This window comes from Hakea prostrata, chromosome 3, assembly GCF_041222555.1.
Source record: "Hakea prostrata isolate BN-2017 chromosome 3, UWA_Hpros_2, whole genome shotgun sequence".
Lineage (NCBI taxonomy): Eukaryota > Viridiplantae > Streptophyta > Magnoliopsida > Proteales > Proteaceae > Hakea > Hakea prostrata.
Genome location: NC_142602.1, coordinates 43,695,494 through 43,718,653, shown reverse-complemented (window position 1 = coordinate 43,718,653; position 23,160 = coordinate 43,695,494). Strand labels below are relative to the sequence as shown.

Genomic DNA, 23,160 nt, shown 5'->3' with positions numbered 1-23,160 from the left:
AACTGAATTCAGCTGAACAGCAGTGACATTAGGACCCATATAAAGCACAACTCCTGCTGCCCTCAGTTTCATGTAAATATATGAGTTAAGGACCTGCAGTGGATTAGCAGCACTGGTTGCCATACTGTCATTTGCAGCCCTTTCCCCTACAAGATTGAGAACGATGCATTTATTTTCTACAAATGTACACAGGAAGCGACCAAAAGTAGGCCATTCTACAAAGTCCCTTGCATAGTTGGCGGGGGAAAATGCGCTGCTTGATGCCGAAGTTGCAAAAGGATGCATTACAAAAGGAATGCGACACATAGTAATTGCTTTCAGGTGCTCGAATGGAAGCGTCTCTGTTAGCATGTGCAATGAAGTGTGCTCGTGTGCACCGAAAACAACCTCAACTTCCAACTTTTCTCCTGCTGGGCTAGGCTAGAAAATATAACCAATAGAAGGCCCATAACTTAATTTCTGATTAATTAACTTATAAGTCAACCAAGTGGGTCGTGGGTATTTTGAAGTTACTGTGCTTCTCATAACCCACTTCACTGCTTTTATAAACTGACCCACATGAAATGACCAGACCAAGGTTAGTGGTCCAACTGCTGCCCGGTTCACCCCTTTCTTCCTTCTCTCTTCTCTTGCGATCCCAACCCCAATTTCCTTATTTGCAGCTGTTGATTGTAATTTCTCCTTCCTCTTCAGAGCTGTAGACAATCGCATAAAATAATCAAAAGATTTCGCCATTAAATCTAACCGGATAACCAAATCTTGGAGATATTCCTCAATGGGAAAAAACTCATTTGGTAATCGTACCCACGTCACACCAGATTTTTGCAGGAATTCACGTTTCATCTCCCATGGTGCTGACAAGTCCCCTTCCATAGCTACCGCCATCACCCATGGTGGTTTTGCCAGAGTTCTTGCTTCCCAATCCACCTTTCTTTCAATCCGGAAAAGCCTCTGCACCCCATTCCTATGTTTCTTGTCTTTTTCCTCATTAGTGGATAACTCAGATAAAACTTCAATGACACTGTTTCAATTATCGAGGCAAGCCTGAACAACTCTGGAATTAATCATGGCTTCATCAGCAATTTCCGCCTTCGTAGATCCACTTCCTCTTCCTTGCGATTGCATGATCATTGTTTCAATATTGTGCAAACTCAAATTTTGTTTTGAGTCTTTGCCATAACCGAAGTCTATTTTCATGGCTTCTTAGAAACTCCAAGGCCTTTCTTCGAAAGCCTAATCCGGTAGGGCCGGACGGCTTTGTTTGCCCCCAAAAAAAGCAAATCGCATCCCCGCGCAATGACATTGTTTGTGCTGTGCGCCCCTTACCATTCTCGCTCAGTGTTTGCAACGGCTGGGAAGCCAGGCGTGTTTTGTTCTTCACCAGCAAGATACGACCAAAGAAGCAACGGCCCCATTTACAACTATGGGAAAGACGCTGACTGTCTGCTCCAATCGACACCCGACCCAAGTAAATTCAAACCACGATCTATCGTACACCCAATACAGTGCATCTCCTTCCAAATGTTGGAGAACCTCACTCAACCTTCTCTCCTTCTTAGTTTGGTGTTCCCAACAGAATAACAATACTTCAAGAAGCCATTCTTGCACATTGCCTTCACTAGAAAACATGGACAATCCGGTGTCTGTATATTCCCAGAGATCGTCAATGCTCTGATACCAATTTTTTAAGAACCCACAAATCAAATGCAAAACTAATATTATTTAATTGATAGAATAACGAAGAACAATGATAAACTGGTTACAATGGTGCTAGTCACCCCCACAACACACTACTGCCCACAACCTACAGCTGCCCAAACACTCATAAAAATAATCCCCCCTACTACTCACATCTTACCCCTATTTATAACCCCTAATCAACCCTAATCTCCCTTCTCTCCTTCACTATAGCATAATACTACAATCCCAGGGCCCTATCATAGATCAATCCATAGAAGTCCAAAGTACCCATTCATATGTCAAAACCTGAAAGCAAATGAAGCCAAATTATGAAAGTACAACATCAATAACTCCTGCTTGGAGGCTTGGAGGCAAATCGGTTCAAGAAGAACAAAACAAGTATAAATATTTCTATAGTCACCTGACTCACCTCAACCTCCAAGCTGTCAAAGGAATTCACAAGAACCCAATCTGCTTTATCTATATTGGAGAATTGATTCAAAACTAGCTCCATGTAAGATAAGATCCTACTACATAAACAAAAGATCGCAGTTCTTTCGGTTCAAGTGGTGGTAGCCCAGGAACTGAAACGGTACCACTCGCTTCTTCACATTGTACTTTATGTTGTCAACAACGCAAGACTGAGTGAAGAATAATTGATGTAACCCAACCAAACTCTTTGGCTACATCTAAAGCCCATGGCAAGAAATGATCATAAACAAGGAAAGTGAAAGAATAACTTGAGTCAATCTGTTTCTTTATGAGCTCAGTTAAGGTTTCTGAACCCCTTTCTCTTACACATGAGAGAAAGGTTTGCATGCTTTCAGCTTCTTAGAAACCACCATCATCAAAGCCATCTGAGATGGTTTCACTACCAATTGAACTAGTTTAGGATTCCATGGATTTGGAGATGAAAATGGTTACTGCAAGTGTGGCTTTCAGGCCTTTTGAGACTAAACGTTTGGAGAATTGGAGGGTTGGGTTTATGCGGCCTTGGCTTGGGTATGGAAGCACTAACACAGCCTGTGTGAGCTTGTTGTTGCTTCTCCATTGCCTCTCCTCCCTCTCTCACTAACTACTCGTCTTCTTTCTTTGCTGATCTATTTATATAGAGCTCAAGGTACCAGATGATCAATATCGATGTGGGTACAGCTAGAACTGAAAATTATTCATCCAAACACGTCCGTAAGTACTGAACAAATTACAAAGGGAGAGAAGCAAACAATGACATTATTTATTTGATAAACCTTCCTTTGATTCCTGATGTGAGATATTATTTCATTGCTCTCTGATTCAACCTCCAAGTAATCCACAGTGTTATGGTTTTGAGAAGCCCAATTCACATAGGAGTGCCTCTCCAGCTTAAATGCTTTCAAGGCAAATCGTTTCAGATTTGAAGTAATAAAATTGTTGAAAAAGTGACGTTTCAGATTTGAAGTAATAAAATTGTTGAAAAAGTGAAAAAAAAAAAAAAAATCTTCCAAAAGACACATAGCATGTTACAATAATTTTCTTCTTCCACTAAAAGATGAACAAATTGCGACCACAGAACACTGTAATTACAGTAACTCAATGAAAACAGAATGTACACTTGATCTACTAACGCCAAGAGTTACAAGATGTCTTGAAACTGACATTATGATTTATATTTTCTTCTTCCTCTAAAATACAAACAGATTGCAAAAGAAAGGAAGCAAAACTCTAGATACAAGAGAAAGCCATATAAATGACTGTTCTTCCCACAGTGTTGGTGGTGTTTGTTTGAAGATTGATGTAGCTCCTTACACTGCCACTATTTGGGTGTCTCTGTTAAAGATCGATGCAGACTGAGCTTTCTTTTCAAGGAGAGAGCTGTGCATTGATCTCTTCTCAAGATTGTTGCCTCGATTGATGCTAGATTTGTGCCAGAATTTGCCATTCTCAGTTACGATAAATCTCCGATTGATGAAGAAAATTTCATTTTCTGTGATTTGGGGCTGAGGAAGAGTGACCGTCGTCGCCTTCCTCACTCACAATCTGTTTAGGGCTGAGAGAATCTCGCTTTTGAATCTGGTTTTGAGTTGGTTCGGTTTGCTCTATTGGTTCAAGTGGTTCAATATATGGTGGTTCGTTTCTGGAATTAATTTTGATTCTGAGGTTAATTTGATTCTGGGGATTATTCTAGAATTAATTCTGATTCTGGGATTAATCTGTTTCTGATTTCCGATTTCTGAGATTAATCTGATTTGGTTTAATTGTGTTTGGATATGGGAAAAACTTCAAGTAAAAATACCATGACTGGAATTATTTCTTCATCCTCTCCTCATCAGTTAACTGGGAAGAAATTGGAGGCTGTATCAAATTTCCACCAGTGGAGGGCTATAATTAGAATTGTTCTTTATGGACGGGACAGATAGATCATTTGACTAAGACTGTACCTAAAGATGATGATACTTGGGCAATTGTTGATGCTCAAATACTTGGGTAGATGTTTAATTCCTTGGCCGATAATATTGTAGATTTGGTTACTCACTTACAAACTGTGAAAGAATTATGGGAGTATTTGAATGTGTTGTATTCTGGTCAGCTAGAATCTACAAATTGTCCCATGAATTTTATCGAGTAGATAGGAAAGGTAGAGATATTACCTAATATTTTGCAGATTTTAAAAGAATGTATGAAAAACTAAACTCTCTTCTACCTATCTCCTCTGATGTCAAAACTATGCAAAATCAAAGAGAGCAATTAGCTATTATGGGTTTTTTGGGAGGTCTTGGAAAGGAGTTTGAGGCAATTAGAGCACAAATTCTTGGTAGTGATCATGTACCCACTTTAGCTGACACATTTTCAAGAGTTCTTCGTGTTGCAAGGGAGAATACCAATAACTTTACAGAAAATTCAGCTTTGGCTACAATTTCCCAAGGAACTTCTAAAGGACAGGCCCCTGTGGACCAGAATATAAGACGAACTCAAGGAAATAATACTGGAAAATATTCGGGTTCACACAACTCTACTGACAGTACAGACAAGTTAAGACTTGTCATCATTGTGGTTGTCCAGGACATATTCAACTATATTGTTGGAAGCTTCATGGGAAGCCCCCATACATGGTGAATGAAATCATCACCTCTGAATCAGCGTCTACTACTAGAGTTCATCCTGAGGGTAAGACTGTAAAGATGACTGAGGAAGATTATATTCGTTTCACTCAGTTTTAGGCCACTCAACCACAATCTGCCACTGCCACCCTCGTTCAGACAGGTAATGCTATTGCTTGCCTTTCAACCACATGTCGCCCATGGATCATTGATTCAGGAGCTTCTGATCATATGACCAGGGCTACAGGTATATTTTCCTCTTTTGTTCCATCATCCTCTTTGGTTACACTTGCTGATGGCTTTCATATCAATGTTAAGGAGTGGGTACAGTTCAACTCACTCCATCCATTACCTTACCCTCAGTTCTTTACGTACCTAATTTGCGTTTTAATTTATTATCTGTTCATAAATTTTCTTCCACTAATAACTGTTTGGTGAAATTCTTTTCTGAATATTGTTTATTTCAGGATCTTACGACGAAGAAGATGCTTGGTAGAGGCCGTATGTCTAGGGGGTTGTATCTATTCGAGGAGATATCCTCTACTGCTTGTTCTAGTATTTCCATCCCCCATCAAATACATTGTCGGTTGGGGCATCCCTATTTGGAAAAACCTAAAATTGGTATATAAAAGTTTTCATTCTCTTTCTAAGTTGGACTGTGAGTCTTGCCAATTTGGAAAACTTTATCGTGTGAGTTTTCCCCCTCGTATAAATAATTGATCAAACCACCCTTTCTCTTTAGTTCATTTTGATGTGTGGGGACCCTGTCCTGTTACTTTTACTTTAGGTTATAGATACTTTGTTACATTTGTCGATGACTTTTCAAGAGTCACTTGGCTTTATTTAATGAAAAATCGTTCAAAATTATTTGACATATTTTGCAATTTTGTTATTGAAACTCGTACTCAATTTGGTGTTCCTATTCGTACTTTTTGTAGTGATAATGCCAAAGAATGTTTCTCTGATTCTTTTTGTAAATTTATGGCTTCTAATGGGATTCTTCACCATCCTCCTGTGTCGATACTCAACAAAATGGGGTTGTAGAAAGATAAAATAGACACTTATTGGGGTCACCCATTCTCTTTTACTTGAGATGAAGGTTCCTAAATCCTTTTGGGCTGATGCAGTTTCAACTACTTGTTATCTTATTAACAGGATGCCTTCATCTGTCCTAAAAGGCGGCATTCGTTATTCTCTCGTTATTTCCTTCATCTCCCTTATTTACTTTGCCTCCCGCGTATTTGGTTGTGTATGTTACATTCGTAATCATCGCCTAGGGATCTCTAAACTTGATCCTCGTGCACTAAAGTGTATGTTTGTGGGGTACTCTCGCACTCAAAAGGGATATCGTTGTTATTCTTCCGACTTACGAAGATATTTTGTTACTGCAGATGTGTCATTTTTTGAGTCCACTCCTTTTTCTACTGAATCTCATAGTTTAACTGACCTAAATGATGATCTATGTATTCTTCAAAGTGTGTTTCCACAAGGTACAGTTCCTTCACCTCCACCTCCACTAGACATCACCTAAGTGTACACACGCCGTCCGAAACCACCGCCTCCCCCCCTCGCACCTACGGTCTCTACCTCTGTGCCGACTTCGTTTGCTGATCCTATAGACATCCCTGCCAAATCTAACCTTGATATTCCCATTGCTCTTCGGAAAGGTACTCGTTCTTGTGTTCAGTATCCCATCTCTAATTTTATTCCATATTCTACTTTATCACTTGGGTTCTCTACTTCTCTATCTACTATAGAGACTTATCCTATTCCTAAGAATATTCTTGAAGCCTTATCTAATCCTGGGTGGGTCAGTGCAATGAACGAAGAATTACAAGCCTTAGAAGACAATCAGACTTGGGATCTTGTGCATGTACCCTCAGGAAAGACAGCTATTGGTTGTAGGTGGATATTCACTGTGAAAGTTAATCCTGAGGGTTTTTTAGCTCACCTGAAAGCTCGGTCTCGTTGCAAAGGGCTATTCTCAAGTTTATGGCGTAGATTATGTTGATACTTTTTCGCATATTGCCAAGCTTGCTTCCATCCGCATTTTAATCTCTCTTACCGCTAGCTACTAGTGGCCCTTGTTTCAGTTGGATGTGAAGAATGCCTTCCTTCATGGAGATCTGCATGAGGAAGTGTATATGGAGCAACCACTTGGGTTTGTTGCTTAGGGGGAGAAGAATAAGGTTTGTCGCCTCCGCAAATCATTATATGGTCTTAAGCAGTCACCTCGAGCATGGTTTGGACGATTCACTACTATTGTAATAGAATTTGGGATGACTCGTTGTGAAAGTGATCACTCTGTATTCTTTAAAAACTCTGATGTAGGCAAAATCTTTCCTGTAGTTTATGTTGATGATATTTTCATTACAGGAGATGACACTTCAGGAATTGATTGGTTAAAGGCCTATTTTTACAAGAGAAATTTCAGACCAATGACTTGGGCAAGTTAAAGTATTTTCTAGGAGTTGAAGTTGTCCAATCAACAAAGGGCATCTTCTTATCTCAACGGAAGTATGTACTGGATTTTCTTTCTGAAACAGGAATGTTGGGATCAAAACTAATAGACACTCCCATGGAATGTAACTTAAAGTTAATGCCAGAAGATGGAACCATTCTTGATGATCCAGAGAAGTACAACAGGCTTGTTGGGAAGCTGAATTATCTAACTGTGACTAGACCTGACATTGCCTTTCCTATCAGTGTTGTGAGTCAATTTTTGTTTGCCCCATGAACATCACACTGGGATGCAGTTATACGAATTCTGAGGTATCTTAAGAAAGCACCAGGATGCGGACTTCTTTACACTAATCATGGACATAGGAAATGTTGAAGGATTCTCTGATGCTGATTGGGCTGGATCACCTATTGATAGAAGATCAACTACAAGCTACTGCACATTCGTTGGAGGAAATCTTGTATCATGGAAGAGTAAGAAACAAACTATGGTAGCAAGATTAAGCGCAGAATCTGAGTATCGTGCTATGGCACAGGTAACATGCGAGATGGTATTGGATAAAACAATTACTCCAGGAATTAGGAATTATTGATGACACACCAATGAAGTTATGGTGTGATAATCAAGCGGCAGTTCATATAGCATCAAATCCAGTTTTTCATGAATGTACCAAACATATTGAAGTTGATTGCCACTTTGTTCGTGAGAAGTTACTACAAGGCATAATATCCCCCAAGCATGTGAGGACTGGAGAACGACTAGCAGATTTGTTCACCAAAGCTCTAGGGAATACAATGGTTACCTATATTTGTAACAAGCTGGGTATGAGTAATATATATGCTCCAGCTTGAGGGGGGGAGTGTTAGGAAAGGGCAATATGGGAAAGTACAGATCCATTGAGAATTAGTGCCTTGCGCTAACTCTCGATAGGAAAAAGATGCGGTAATTAAGTGTTTTATACCAATCAAAATTGGTTGATGCTTTCCTATATAGAATAGACTTGTAAATTAGCCTATATATAGTGAAGTTATTTTGAGGAGTGCTCATGAGTTCTATACGAGCCTCCACAACAAAGTCACTACTTCCATCTTCTCCTCTCTCTCATTAGTCACCTTATTCTTTCCCAAACTAACTTTAACCAATAAAGCTGATCAAGCAGCAGTAAATTGTCTTATAGGACAAAGTCTTGTTCACCAGGGAATTTTTTTTTATGGACCACCACTAACCCTCAAATAAGGCAGGAGCAAATTAAATCAGGAGAAAATTACTGAACCATCTTGGAATCTTAGAATTACAATCCACTATAATATTTAGCAGTGGCACCCACGATAATACTTAGAAACTGAGTAGAATCAGACCAACAAGGCAGAGAATACCTCAGAAGAAGTGCAGTAACAGTTGTTGCAGTAGCAGATAATATCAGATATGTTTACGAAAAAAGAAAAACAACAGCCACTATAAGTGAAAATTGGATTAAATTCATAGTTAATAAAAAAACATCCCTAAGGTCCCGCTAGTGCAGACTGATCTTTAGAAGAAAATAAACATCTTGCGTTGTACCTCGAACCATGGCAGCAAACTTCCGCTAGATTTTTAACTCTAATAGATCTCGATATTAAGGAAAAGTAGTCCTCTAGGTCTTTGTTAGAAGTATTAGATAAAGAGAAGGCTAAACTTGATTCTAAATAAACAACAGAAGTAGTAGTAAAGCAAGACGGAGCAGCATAAGTTTTCGGAACAGAGAAATTCAATGAAACAGGGGTACTACTGTACTAGTATACGACTTACAGTAGAACTTATAGCACAAACAATGGAAGGCAATACTTAGGTCTTGCAATCTGAATTATGGACATATCTTCGCCAGAATCAAGAGGAATCCCAGAACATCAGTATAGTGCAGATCGAATTTCAGATTTGCACAAAAAGCAGGGTAGTAGCAACCTCAATTGAATCAAATAGGTAGACATATCTCTAGAAAGCTTGGGCCTTTTGTAGTATTAATACAAAGATACTTGGTGCTTCAAAAGTTAAAGGACAGCCATTCACAATTATTGCAACGAAGGTTGGGGCTGCCCTAGATAAAAAAAGGAAAAAAGAAGGGGAAAAAAAAATCTGGGCAGCCAAAAGAGAGAAAACAGTCCCTAGGTTGATTAAACTTGCTCTGATGCCATGTTAGAAAATAAACTTTAATCAACCAAAACAGTGTAATAACAAGAAGAACTAAGAAGAAAAAAAAAAGAAGAGAAGAGAAGAAGAAAGAAGAAAAATTGATAGGAATCACATAGGCCTACGATTCTAGGTTTTTTCACTCCTAGAATTGCAGCCTTTTATTTATAGATATCAATAATCAAGATTACAACTTTAGAAGCAAGCCATCTTGCCCTCTAAAAAAGGAAATAAAAAAGTACAACTTATGGACATAATTTTCTAGTAAAACTAACTCATAAAATCTGTCCAAAATAGAAAGTACTAAAAAAGGAAAGTTATGAAATTAGTAACTAATAGAAAATAGAAACTATGCTTTCTTGAAACTACCAAAACTTGTGTAGCAAGATTCCTACATTAGAAAGAATAGCATATCTAAAAAGGAAACATGGAATAATGGGAACATTGTTCATGTTACTGTTCATGTGAACAGTAAAAGCCCAAACTTCAACATATATAATTTACAAAATATTTTTTTAATAACAGAAAAATAAATTAAAAAAATACTAGGAAGAACCAAAAATAATTTTTGACATCACAAATTCTTTGGTCAACACTCTAGGCTAGACATACTTTAATTTGAAATTAATCTAAGTTAATTTGAGCCATAAACAAAACAAAAATAAAAAATACAGAAGTTTGTTAACTCACCTTCTTTGATTCTCAAAATCTCAACAATGGAGGAGAAAGATTGAAGAAGGAATGCAAAGGAGTTGTTAAAATGAGGTGAAAAGAGGGTTGAATGTAAGAGAAATGGGGAAAAAGGGGTTTAGGGTCGAAAATTAGCCTTGCACTTTCGGTCGAAATTAGCGGAACCTGTGATATTTCGCTGGTTCCGCTCAAAACAGGTTAATTTATAACCTGTGAGTGCAATGTTTCAAAATGGTACGAAATTTCATGTCGTTTCAATCGAAATTTCATATGGTTTCAGTCGAAACCTGTAACTTTTCCAAAATAATTGAAATTTCATTTTGTTTTTCAAAAATGCAGGCATTTTGGTCTAAGTTTCTACAATTTCGACCAAAATTTCTTCTATGATATCAATCCCTGTCCCCTAAATTTCAAAGCTTGGTTTCCTCCTTGGCCTTTACTTCTATTCCCAACACATGGCATAAATTATTGTCTCACTCAAACTGGAATGTAGTAGTGGATGAAGAAATGCAAGCTCTAAATAAATAAATAAAAGTGTGGAACTGGTGTCTTTGCCTTCAAGAAATAGGACTGTTGTGTGCAAATAGGTGTTTATTGTTAAATACAAGGCAGACGGGTCCGTGGAGAGATACAAGGTAAGGTTGGTGGCCAAGGGTTTCACTTAAACTTATGGGATTGAGTTCCAAGGAACATTTGCTCCAATTGCCAAGATGAATACAATTTGAGCTGTCCTTTCATGTGCAGTAAATGAGGATGGGACCTACAACAACTAGATGTGAAGAATGCTTTCCTCCTGAGAGAACTTCAAGCGAAGGTATATATGGATGTGCCACTTGGGTATGCTGCCACTGAGACTCATGGGAAAGAGTGCAAGCTGAAGAGAGCTTTGTATGGGCTGAAGTAGTCTCCTAGGGCTTGATTTTGGGAGATTCCATAAAGCGATGATTTCCAATGGCTACAAGTATAATAATGCAGATTATACCCTATTCATCAAGAAAGAAAGTTCCCATACCATTATACTTCTAGTCTTTGTGGATGATATTGTGATCACAGAGAGCATTGTGAAGGAGATTCAGCCTTGAAGGAATTTTGGGAACTTAGGGCTGGAGTTGGCATATTCAGCTTGTGGTGTTTTCCTCTATCAAAGGAAGTATACTCTGAACCTATTGGAAGAAACTGGAATTTTAGGGTTTAAGCCAGCGGAGACTCCTATTGAGGAGTCTAATCTAAACTTGAAGGCTAAAGGAGGAGAACCGATGGACAAGACAAATCTGTCAAAATTTGGTGGAGAAGTTGATCTACTTATCTCATAATAGACTAGACATAACATTTGCAATTAGTCTAGTTAGTTAATATATGCATGATCCTTACTCCTCACACTTAGATGCAATGTACAGGATCTTGAGGTACTTGAAGGCTACTCCAAGAAGTAGATTCTAATTTCAGCTCATAGTAACTTAAAAATCGAGGCATGCACAAATGCAAACTGGGCAGGGTGTCTGGATTGTAAGAGTTATCCCTCTAGATATTGTATATATGTGGGAGGTAACCTGGTGGCCTGGAGAAGCAAGAAACAAGCAGTGGTTGCAAGTCCCGTATAGAAGCTGAGTTTAGGGCAATTGCTCAAAGTATTTATGAGGTAAGGGCTGCTCCAAGAGCTTGGATCAGATTTAGATATTCTTATATATCTTAATTCAAATAGCAAATCAGCAATCAACATAGTTCATGACTCAGTATAGCATGACAGGACCAAGTATGTGGAGATTGACAGACACTTCATCAAAGAAAAGATTTAGGCTAGACTTATTAGTGTCACTTTTGTTACCTCTGACAATCAGCGGGCTGATGTTCTTACAAACAGCTTGATTATAAGGATCAATAGTATCATTGGCAAGTTGGGCATGATAAATATCTATGCTCCAACTTGAGGGGGAGTGTTGCAAGGCAGCAATAGTGTTAATATTAGTTATTTCATTAAGGGTACAATTTTTATGTTAGGTTCTTCTATTATTCTCTGTGTAATATTTTGACATTGGAAAGATCTCTTCTATTTTTAGGTAGTTCCTAATATAAATAAAGGACCTGCTATGTCTTTTTGACACAAGTCAGGATTTTCTCAAACCTTTCAACACAATTGCTACTTGATCTTCAGACCACACCAAAATATAATAGAGGTTCGCCACTTTCCAAACTCTCTTTGCTAAAAAGCTTGTCAATCTCTTCATTTTTACTCCTGTCATGTTGTATTGGATTATTGGCTATGCTTATAGTAGCTTTATGGTCTCAATAAAGCATAATAGTAAGGGATATTGGCAGACCAAGATCTTCAAGTAGACCACATAGCCATAATGGTTAACAAACCCCTTGAGCCATGCTCGGAATTGGCTCAAGTACTAGATCTTGCGAAAACATTCTGCTTTTGCCTGCGCGAAGTGACCATATCTCCACTGACGAAAGTACACTATTCTGACGTGGACTTTTAATCATATGAGCACTCCTAGGCATCAATGTGGGCTTCAATATGAAGATGATCACGTGGGGACAGCAACACCCTTGCCTGGAGTTGATTTCAAATAATGAAGAATTTGAAAAATGGTAGGCTTGTGATTGGAATGTGCATCATGCATGAACTCACAATCTTAACTGCAGCAGCTTTGTCTGGTTGTGTATGAGATAGGTTGATTAGCTTTCCACCAGTCCTTGATATCAACCTTTATGAACGGGTTCCCCTTCTTTGTCCTTGAGTGGAGTAGCAACTTCCAGAGGAGTATCACGTGGGTGACAGCCTAGTAAGTCTGTTTTAGATAACAAGTCTAGGACATACTTTCTTCAGGATAGAAATATTCCTTTACCAGAACAAGCAACTTCAATCCCTTGGAAGTACTATACTTTCCTAGATGATTTATTTCAAACTCTTGACTCAAGATAGTTTACAGTTTCAATATATCTTCCCATCAGTGCCTATCACAAGTATATCACCAACACAGGCAATTAAAATAGTTACCTTGGGACCTTTCCTTTCAAAGAGTACGGTATGGGCAATGTTTCGTTCCTCCTATTCTCATTCACATGAAGATGAAATTGAGGGTATTTACCCAAGTATTGTTAATATTCTAGTATTTATAGTTAAAAAGCTAATGAGTACAGTAGGGTAGGCAGGTTACACACCTAAGACACATAGATTAATTGTCTCCTGTTGTATCAAAATTTTGGTAACTCTAACCTGCCAAACTCTTGTCAGCGTCAGGTGACAGGTTGATGGGTTGTGTTAAGGTTTACAGGAGATAACCCTTTTGTAAATATGAGTCATGCTGTCTTTTGTCAGATATATCTTATGCCATCAACTTAAACCACTGACTGTACATCGTTTTTATGTCGTATCAGGATTGTCACTTGTCTTAAAATTGACATATAGTATTTTGCTTCATATAGGCTTGGTTATGTCCTTCTGAGAGATTCAGCAGTAACAAAAGATTAACCCTATCTTTGAATTACTTTGTGTAACTTACCTAAAACGTATGCATTCATTGGAAACCATGCTATGCCTTTTTCTGTTAACCTTGCTGCTGGCCTACTTCTGTTTTCGTACAAACTAAGAATCCATTCCTGGGATATGCCTTACGAATCTAAGATATTCCATTTGTGATCTGCTTGCAGTATTATGAAGAAATGACACGTGCTGCAGTTCAAGTAACAAAGCATATTTACATGGCACTCATATATGCGTATGTTAATTGTGGACAGTATGAGAAGGCAAAACAGGTATTTCTTTCTGATAAGGTGATGAATCATTTATGTAACTGATCATACTTATGAGCATTCTGTAGAAATATATACTAATAAAGATGAGAAAAATTCCTCCATTTGTAACAATAAAAGCCCAAGTAATCCATCCAACTGGTTTTCTTTGTATCTTATTTTTTTGTTTTGAAATAAAGTGTCTATGTTACCTGAAGTTCTCATTATAGATTAGCCTCACCAAAGGCTGCTTCTCTATTCCTTTTCCATTTATGTTGGCGGTTAGTGTGATAGCACATTAAATGTCTCTAGGAGCAGGTCGTGGAATGCATGCTAGTGCATGGTGATAGAATATTGCATTGCAGTGGTACTTAGGCTGAAGTATGCTTACAAGCACCCATGATATGATCCTGCACTGCTTCTGAAGGTTCCCTTTTTCCTGGACATGGATATTTCTTCTAGAAAATCTTACTTTAAAAACTTTGTAGACACTAGCTTTATTGATTTCTGCTTGTTTGAAATACTATCTCATGATTGCGAAGGAAATGACATGCATTTAAAAGAAGTTGGCACAAGTAGACCAAGAAATGAAGATGCACTAAAAGAAGTTTGCTCTATCATGCCTATGGCTTACCATGGTTGATTTAAGAATGTAGTGGACATGATTGTTCATAAGAAACATCGTCTTGGATCAAGGCTCCTCCACATTTGAAACATTGCATTGAGATGTAGCTCTAGGTAACTTGGTTAGAACTTGTGGAGTAGTCAGATCAGCAACAGGAAGACCTTTTATAGCATTTGCAGGAAAGAGGGAGGAGCTAGTGGTATTGCCTTTGGAAATGCAAGCTATCTTTAGAGGTTTGAAAGTCTTTTTTCAAGAAGGCATTGGAAATATTTCTGTTAGATCAAACTTGAGAGAGAAAATAGATATAATCAAGGGAGAATGCCCAAGGGCCATGGAAAGTGCTGGCTATGAAAGTAAAAAAATGCAACCAACTGGCACTATGAGAAGGAATTTCAGGCATGTTTGGAGAGAATGAAACCAACTGGCAGACTGGTAGAAATCCAGCTAGGACAAACTCAGATGCAATGGGAACCTCATGAGTTTCCTGGACAGCTTTAGGAGTTTAATCAAGAAAGATATGGAAACACTTGTTCATTGCAGACAGTAACTGTGCTTATTTTCCTATTTGTGATAGTGGTTAACTGGTTATTGGATACTTCCTCAGAGGATGCCTTTGGCGTAATTTTCACTAGAATAAAACTGTCTACTTATGTGTAACTGTCTGGGAATAAGAGTTGATGTGACTACTTTGATTCATAAGACAGAAAATCTAGGAAATTTCTCTAGAGTTCGAACTCATAAAAGTTACTATACCAGTTTTGTCCAATTCCAGAACTGGTATTTTTCCTATCGTTTAATGATTTTCACAACTATTCTAATTTTCAAAAGATAAAATAAATAGTTATAGGGTGGAAAAGATATTTTGACACCATGAGGCTTTAGATCGACCATGGTATCCAACATATATTTGTTTCAACATTATACAATTCACATCATATACTTTCTTTTCATCATGATTGTCAAAGTGTTTGCCTATGCGGCCACCTAGGCCCATTTTTCAGTCAAGGCGACGGCTTGTTGCCTTGGTTTTCATTTCCCTCTTTTGCCTCGCCTCGCCTCGCCTTGTCACCTTAACAACCATATTTTAAATTAATTATGTGGGAAACTAGATTTTTTTTTTTAACAAGAAAAAAAATAAAAATAAAACATATTATGAAAAGAAAACTCAACAAGATGAGTTTGTAGCTTCCTACGATATTCAATATACATTAATTTCAATGTCATTTAACAACTGTTTTACATTTTCCAATAGTGTAGAGAAAAATAGTTTGCCTCAAACTAAGGAAGAGAATTCAACCTCAATTTTGGGAGCTTCAATCCACTATAATCATGAGTTTGCCTGTGTTCTTGTCGAGTACTCCCCTTGATTTGAGGTACCTGTTTGCTTAAAGCTCTTCAAATATGAGCTGTTGTACTGTTCTCTATTGAAACCAGACAACACTAATGCTTGGATAAAATCTTGGTCGAGATTTTTACCAAGATGGCAAGACTTAGTTGTATATAGTTTTTTGTTGGATATAATTTTTAACTACCAGCCCCCTCGATATACCAAAATCTTGATTTTCAATTGAAATGTTATGTAAATTCTTTTTGACCTCCCATCTCATTTCGGTGGGGTTAAAATATCCAAAATTTCCTGAGATTTTGGCAAAATCCTGTGAAATTCTTACATGGCTGTTACTGCTAAAAGAGTTACAGTAGGATCTTTGTGTGTTCCTATGGTATCTAATAGTAGGTTTGCAATTAACAAAGCTCATAACTCTGTCCAGCGTGATAGGAAAAGCATGTGGAAATTGATTGGCATTCATCAATGAGAAGTTTGAACAGGGCCTTACCTATATCAGATGTTCCTTCTAGTGGTCAACTAGCAAACATCTTTACTAAAGGGCTTAGTACCAAAAGATTAAACTCTAATATTGGCTAGATGGACATGGGTTATGTACTTGCACCAACTTGAAGGGGAGCCTTGTAATATGGTTACAAGGGTAGAATTGTCCAAATGTTAATTTTCTTTGTTTACTCCCACATTGGATTGTCCTTTACTTTCGTGTACTCATTCTGTATTGTAAATAAAGGTGGTCTGTGTCATATTGACATACGCTCAACATTAGCTTCTAATAAGCATGTTGATACTTGCTTCCCAAAGGATTCACAGGACATGCTTCTCCAGGAAGTGATAAAAACTTGAGCATTTATGCTTCCAAAAGCAACCACACGACATGCTTCTCCAGGAAGTGTTAAAAACTTGGGCATTTACCTAATTGTTAATAAAATTTAGGGATAATTACTATTGCCCTCTTATACTTTGGTTTTATTACTAATCAAACCCTCTTCTTTGTGAAATTACTATTGCCCCCCTCATTTCTAACGGTGTTAAGTGGCTGTTAAAATCAAATATGAAATGTCTATTTTGCCCTTAGAATTAAGAAGTAAAAAATATTGCATTACCCTCATTTATAGAAACTATATTGAATGTCAATTATATCTTTAAAATCTTATATTTTAGAATTAGTTTTGGATTTGGTGGGACCACATACTTATGGTTGTTAAAACTTTTACATTCCACTTAAAATTTTCATTATCACCATGATGGAAATTTTACAAACAAATTAGCATATAAGATGCTAATTGATAGAAAATTTGGTAATATATATTATGGTCAGCATATATTAGGTGATTTTCAATTTCCAACTTTGAATTAAAATTGATATTTATTAATATTTTAGTTTCCATTTTAAGTTTTATTTAATTACATTCCTTTATTTGGTGATTTCTTTTTAGAGAAGAAAAATCACATCTTTCCTTTATTCAGTGGTTTATTTTTAAAAAGAAAAGTGAATTTAAAGTTAATTTTTTCCCATAGTTAATTAAGGGTAGTATTATAACTTGACAAAAGAGTAAATAAGTAAAAAGATAATTGCGGGGTTATTTTTGGAATTTTTAATAAATATATAGATGCCACATCATCAGTAAACTAACGGAGTTTAACGGTAGGGGGCATTAGTAATTGTAGACAAAGTTAAAGGTTGGATTAGCAGTTTTAAAAAGTACAGGGGATAAAGTAGTAATAAAATCAAAGTACAAGGGGGCAACAATAATTATCCCTAAAATTTATGCAGCTTGTTCTGACGTGGAGAAGTTAAATAGGCAAAAGCATGTATGCAACATGCTTACAAGTTTGGCGGTCTGCATTGGTAAACATCCATTATTACTTATAAGCATGTTTTTATGTGCTTTCCAAAGTGGCCACAGAATCCACTTCTCCAGAACATTCACCTTATTATTAATAAAATCATAAGTAGCTGGTTTTAACATGGATGGGAGATTGGCAAAAGCATGCAACGCACAAGTCTTTATTTATTTCTTTGACATTGTTTCCTAGAGGGTAGTTGATGTTCCCCTCCAATGAATGAGCGCTTTTTGTCCTTTTTTGGGTGCAAATGCCACTAATTCACTTGGAAAAAGAAAATATATGTGGTTCAACTATCATAGTCATTTGGTTTTGTTTGTGATAGTCTGTTGCTGCCCCCCACCCCCCTTCTCTTCTTTTTTCTTTTGTTCCCTGAAGGCAGGAATCATGTTGTTCTCGAAATCTTCGCTTTGATTGCTTTAGTCAACACTATGGAAATTACCTAAGTTCAATATATATTTGTTTCCTTCTCTGGTGATAGGTGGTATCGGAGCAAGGGATTCCAGCGAAGAACATAAATGAAATTAAGAGTGCGTTGATATCAGCTCTTGCTTTATCTGGGCAAACAGCAGATGCACTTAAAATATATGAAGAAATAAAGCAAGCTGGTTCTAATGTGGAGCCCAAGGCCATTTTAAACCTCATTGTAACAAGAATATCATTTTATCATTCGTATTATTACTACTATTTTATACTTTAAAAAAAAAAAAAAAAAATTCTGATGAATTTTAATTTCTTTCTACTGGCTCAATATTAATGCTTTTATATTCTGCTCTTTCTCCCCTTCGGTAGGAACATATTCAAACTGAAGGGGAATTGAACAAACTGATTGAGCTGCTGGGGGAATTGAATGACCTCATCAGTTGGCTTGATGCGTGCAGCAGAGTTATTCAGTATTGCGTCCGAAACAAGCATCTAAGGTGCATTGAAGCCAAATTCCCTGCTTTACTGCATACTTTCTTTTTTTGTCCTCTCATTCTTCTTACACTTGTTATTTGGTTTAGTTCTGCTGTTAACTTACTCAAGCAATTAAAGGATAAAGATGAATTGGCTACTGATGCTGCATTAGATCAGGTTTCTCTCTTCCCTTGGTTTATTGCATGTAAGCGTCTTATTAGTAATCAACTGGGTTTATTGAATAGCTCAATTGGTTGATGCCCTTACTAAAATGATAGATGCACACATTGAAGTCTTATCTTAGCAGCCTGAGTTGAAAGAATCAACACTAACTAGTTATTTATGTTTAATTCTCTCTTATTAGTCCTAGCCTACACTACAGATGTTTTTATTACTTTTCCGTGCATGTGCTCAGTCAACTGTTAGTAATCCCTCAACAGAAGATAGAACTTCATAAATTATTGAATGTTTAAGTACTGTGATTCTTGTTGGTAATGAAAGTTTATAGGTTCCTGTCGTAAGCTTCAAAAATTATTACTCAGATAATCATATGCTTTATTTACAGCCCCCAGCAGGGTATGTATAGTTTACAATCAGAGGTTAACCTACTCTGAGTAGGAAAAAGAATACAAGCTTGAGGATGAATACGAAAACTAGTCTAAAACAGGATAGGAAACTGAACTACTCAGAAAACAATTCAAACAAGAAGTCCTAAAGCGAATAGGACGGGTTTATCCCTCTCCTTATCTAGTGCTAGCGCTAGCTAACAACGTAACAAGAGGGGCTATTTTGTCTTCTTAACGCTCCCCCCTCAAGTTGGGCATAGATATAACACATGCCCAACTTGGTCAAATTAAATGAAATATATGTCCAGGGGACTCAACCCGCTCAAAATATAATGAAATATATGTCCAGCTAACCTTTTGGTGAAGTCAGCTGCTACCTATTCTTCAGACATCATAAATGGCATATAGATTATGTCGTTTTCCAAATTCTCTTTGATAATTTCTTTGTCGAACTCTACCTGCTTTGTCCTGTTATGTTGCACTGGATTATGGGCAAATCTTATAGCTGCTTTGTTTTCACAATCATGCATCATTAGAAGGTCTACCAGCACAACCAATTTTTCTAGTAGACCATGTAACCTTAATAATTCACGGAGCTCTTGAGCCACAGGTTGAAATTCTTCTTTAGCACTAGATCTTGCAACAACGTTCTGCTTTTTGCTAGGCCAAGTAACCAGATTCCTGCCTATAAAAATATGATATCCTGGGTTGGACTTTCGACCATGTGAACTTCCCCAGTCTACTCCAATGTAGGCCTCAATATGGAGATGGTTATGTGGGGATGGAAGAACACCCTTGCCTGGAGTTGAGTTCAGATTATGAAGAATTCGGAAGATGGTTGACATGTGATTGGGTGAATCATGCATGAATTGACTCACTATACTAACTGCTGTGACAATAGCGTGTCATGTATCAGATATGTAGTTTACTTTCGGAGATAATTGACTTTATCAATAAGTTCCCCTTCTTTGTCCTTGAGTTGAGTAGGAACTTCAGGAGGAGCATCTCTTGGATGACAGTCCAATGAGCCTGTTTCAGATGACAAGTCTAGGACATACTTTCTTTAGGATAGAAATATGTCTTTAGCTAAATGAACAATTTTGAATCCCTAGAAAGTACCTTAGTGTTCTGAGATCCTTTATATCTCATGAGTTGGGAACTTTTTCAATTTCAATACTTCTTTACCATCAATGCCTGTCATAGACACATACTATATTATCAATGTAGACAATTATAATTGTAACCTGGGGACCTGTCCTTTTAATAAAGCAGGTGTGATCAGCATTACCTTGCTTGTATCCTACTGACACCATCGCCTTATGGAATCTACCAAACCATGCTCGAGGTGATTGCTTTAGCCCATATGGTAGACGTCAGAGTTTGCATACTTTTTTTGGTCATGTCATCAAAAACCAAGAAGAATTTCCATGTAGACTTCTTCTAGTTCCCCATGTAAAAAGGCATTCTTCACATCTAACTGTTTTTTTTTTTTTTTTATCTCATCCCAAGTTAACAACACATGCAACTAATACTCTGACATTGTGTTCAGCTTCACAACAAGTACAAAAGTCTCCTAAAAGTCAATTTCAAAATTCTCTATGAATCCTTTGGTAACCAGTCTTGCTTTGTATTGATTGACAGATCTATCACTATTTGGCTTCACAACGAACACTCACCTGCAACCAACGGTCTCTTGCCCAGAGGAAGAATGACAAGCTCTTGACTTGTCGTTAACCTCAAGGTAACGACCTCAAGGAGTGGTGCAGTAGTAGTTATGTAAACCCAAATTTCAGGGTTTGAGACTTTGAAATTAAACCCTAGAATTGGGTCACACCTTGATCCTCTTTTTATGAACCAGCAGTCTTCTAGAGTTATAGAAATTGTAATTGAAGAGCTTTTTAGGTTGGCAAAGGTTAGGGTTTGGTCTTGGAGGTTTCGGCCAGGTTGAGGGTTGGCAAAGCCGTACGAAGGTCCCATCAAAAGTAACTACAAGAGAAATGATTAGACAAACCGAATTCTATCTGGCTACATGGGAGGTCTCAAAATAATCAACATCATAGGTTTGAGCGTATCCTTGGCAACCAAATGGGCTTTGAGCAAGGAAACCGTCAGACTGATACGTGATAGTAACCACCCAACAACACTTAGTCACATCCTTATGAGGGAACAGATCAACCAAACTCCACATGTTTCATGAGTTTAAAGCATCCATTTCCACATCCATGACAGCCTTCCAATCCAGGTATTGGGGGGCCACCAAGAGATGAAAAGGTATAATACAAGTGGAAAGAGACATAGCAAGACTGATCGTACGAGATGGAAGATGAGATAAGGTAATAAAACGGCTAATAGGATGAACAACATTAGAACAAATTGTGCAAGAATGTTTACCTTTACAAAGATCCACATGTAAGTCATCTAGAGGCAAAGGGGCAGGAGTGTCATTTGAAGAAGACAATGGTACAAGGGGCAGTGAACGGAGGGGTTGTATGTGGTGGATGTGCAATGGCCAATGTATGTCGCCGTTGATATACCTCTAAATGAGGAGATGTTGGAATAAATATTAAGGGGGGAATTAGGGGTAAAGAGGTCATCTGGAGGTTCTGTAGAGCGAATAAAGAACGGTGTGTCCCAAAGAAGGTTACATCAGCACTAATGAAGTGTTTATGGGTAAAAGGATCATAACTTTCCGTTTTATGTGCAGGAATATCCTAAGAAAGCACATTTGGTAGATTGAGGGGAAAGTTTGTCAGCAAAAGATGTAGATTATTGACAAAGCAAGCACGACCGAAAACTCTAGGTTGTAAGGGGAGTGGGGATAAGATTAGAAAGCCCTAAAAAAAGGTTTATTAGAAAGTACTGTAGAAGGCATTTTGTTAATGAGGTAATATGCAGTCAAAACAGCATCACACCAATATTGTTTGGAAACATGGGGAACATAGGGGCCCATGTAACCTTAAGGTGGTTTTCGTTTCTTCTTCCTTCTTCTTCTTGTTATTTTTTCTTTCTTTCTCCATAGCAACACCATTTTGCTAAGGGGTTAAGTACAACTAGTTTGGTGAATTATTCCATTGGCATCGCAAAAACTAGAAATGTCATGTTGAACATATTCTAAGCATTGTTAGAACGAAACATTTGAAGCACAGAAAATTGAGTTTTTATTTCACTCACAAAGGTATAAAAAGTAGGCAATAAATGTGTTGTGTTTTTTAACAAATACAACCAATCAAGACAAAAATAGTCATCGGCAAAAGCGACAAGATACTAAGAACCATGCCTATTAAAAACACAACAAGGACCCCGACATATCTTAATGAACTAATTCAAATATAAATGAACTACGATTAACAGAGCGAGTGGGATAGGAAACATGGTGGTGCTTGCCTAACTCACATGCTTCGCAATTAAGTAAAGAGACAAGCTTAAAAGAAGGAAATGACAACTGTAAACATATAAGGGATAAATTCCTAGCCTTCAGTGCCACTGAAAGGGTGAAACAGTTCCAATAGAAACAATAGCAGCAGAGCACGTGGAGGCTGCATAGTCCTAGTAGTATAGTCCATCCTTCTGATACTCTTCACCAATCCTACTCCTCTTTTGAAGGTCCTGAAAAGCATAAGATGTAGGAGTAGAAGTTACGGATCAATTTAGGACTTTTGTTGGTTGACTAATAGATAATAAGTTGAAAGGAAATTGATCAACATGTAAGGCTGATGACACAGTAAGTGAAGGGGTAGGAGATACTTTATTGTTCCGTATATGGTTGTGGAAGAACCATTGGCAACAATCAAGGAAAAATTTTCAGTCGAAACTAGAATTTCGACCTTGAAAAAGGCTGAAATTTCGATGTTTTGGTCGAAATTTCAGCCAAAATTGGTGAGTTTTTTTTTTTTTTTTTCCTTCTGGAAATTTGAACTTCAATTTCAGGCATCATATGGACTCAAAATGATTTTGATTCTTTCATACTACCTATTTCAAGCATAATAAACACTATAGAACTACTAGTTTACCAAAAAACCCATTGAAAAGGTAACATTCAAGTATATACTACATATGAGAAGAAGCGAGAA

General features: G+C 37.5%; 1 protein-coding gene across 7 annotated transcripts in view; it reads left to right on the top strand.

Moving 5' to 3' along the window:
* Positions 1-23,160, top strand: part of LOC149022325 (Tetratricopeptide repeat (TPR)-like superfamily protein) — a 74,644-nt gene that overhangs the window by 45,120 nt on the left and 6,364 nt on the right. For all 7 annotated transcript variants that reach the window (XM_089150446.1, XM_089150447.1, XM_089150448.1 and 4 more), the window contains 4 exons: positions 13,732-13,836; positions 18,109-18,273; positions 18,420-18,547; positions 18,632-18,701. In XM_089150446.1, the coding sequence (XP_089006572.1) occupies positions 13,732-13,836; positions 18,109-18,273; positions 18,420-18,547; positions 18,632-18,701 (468 nt within the window). The remainder of the gene's footprint in view (positions 1-13,731; positions 13,837-18,108; positions 18,274-18,419; positions 18,548-18,631; positions 18,702-23,160) is intronic.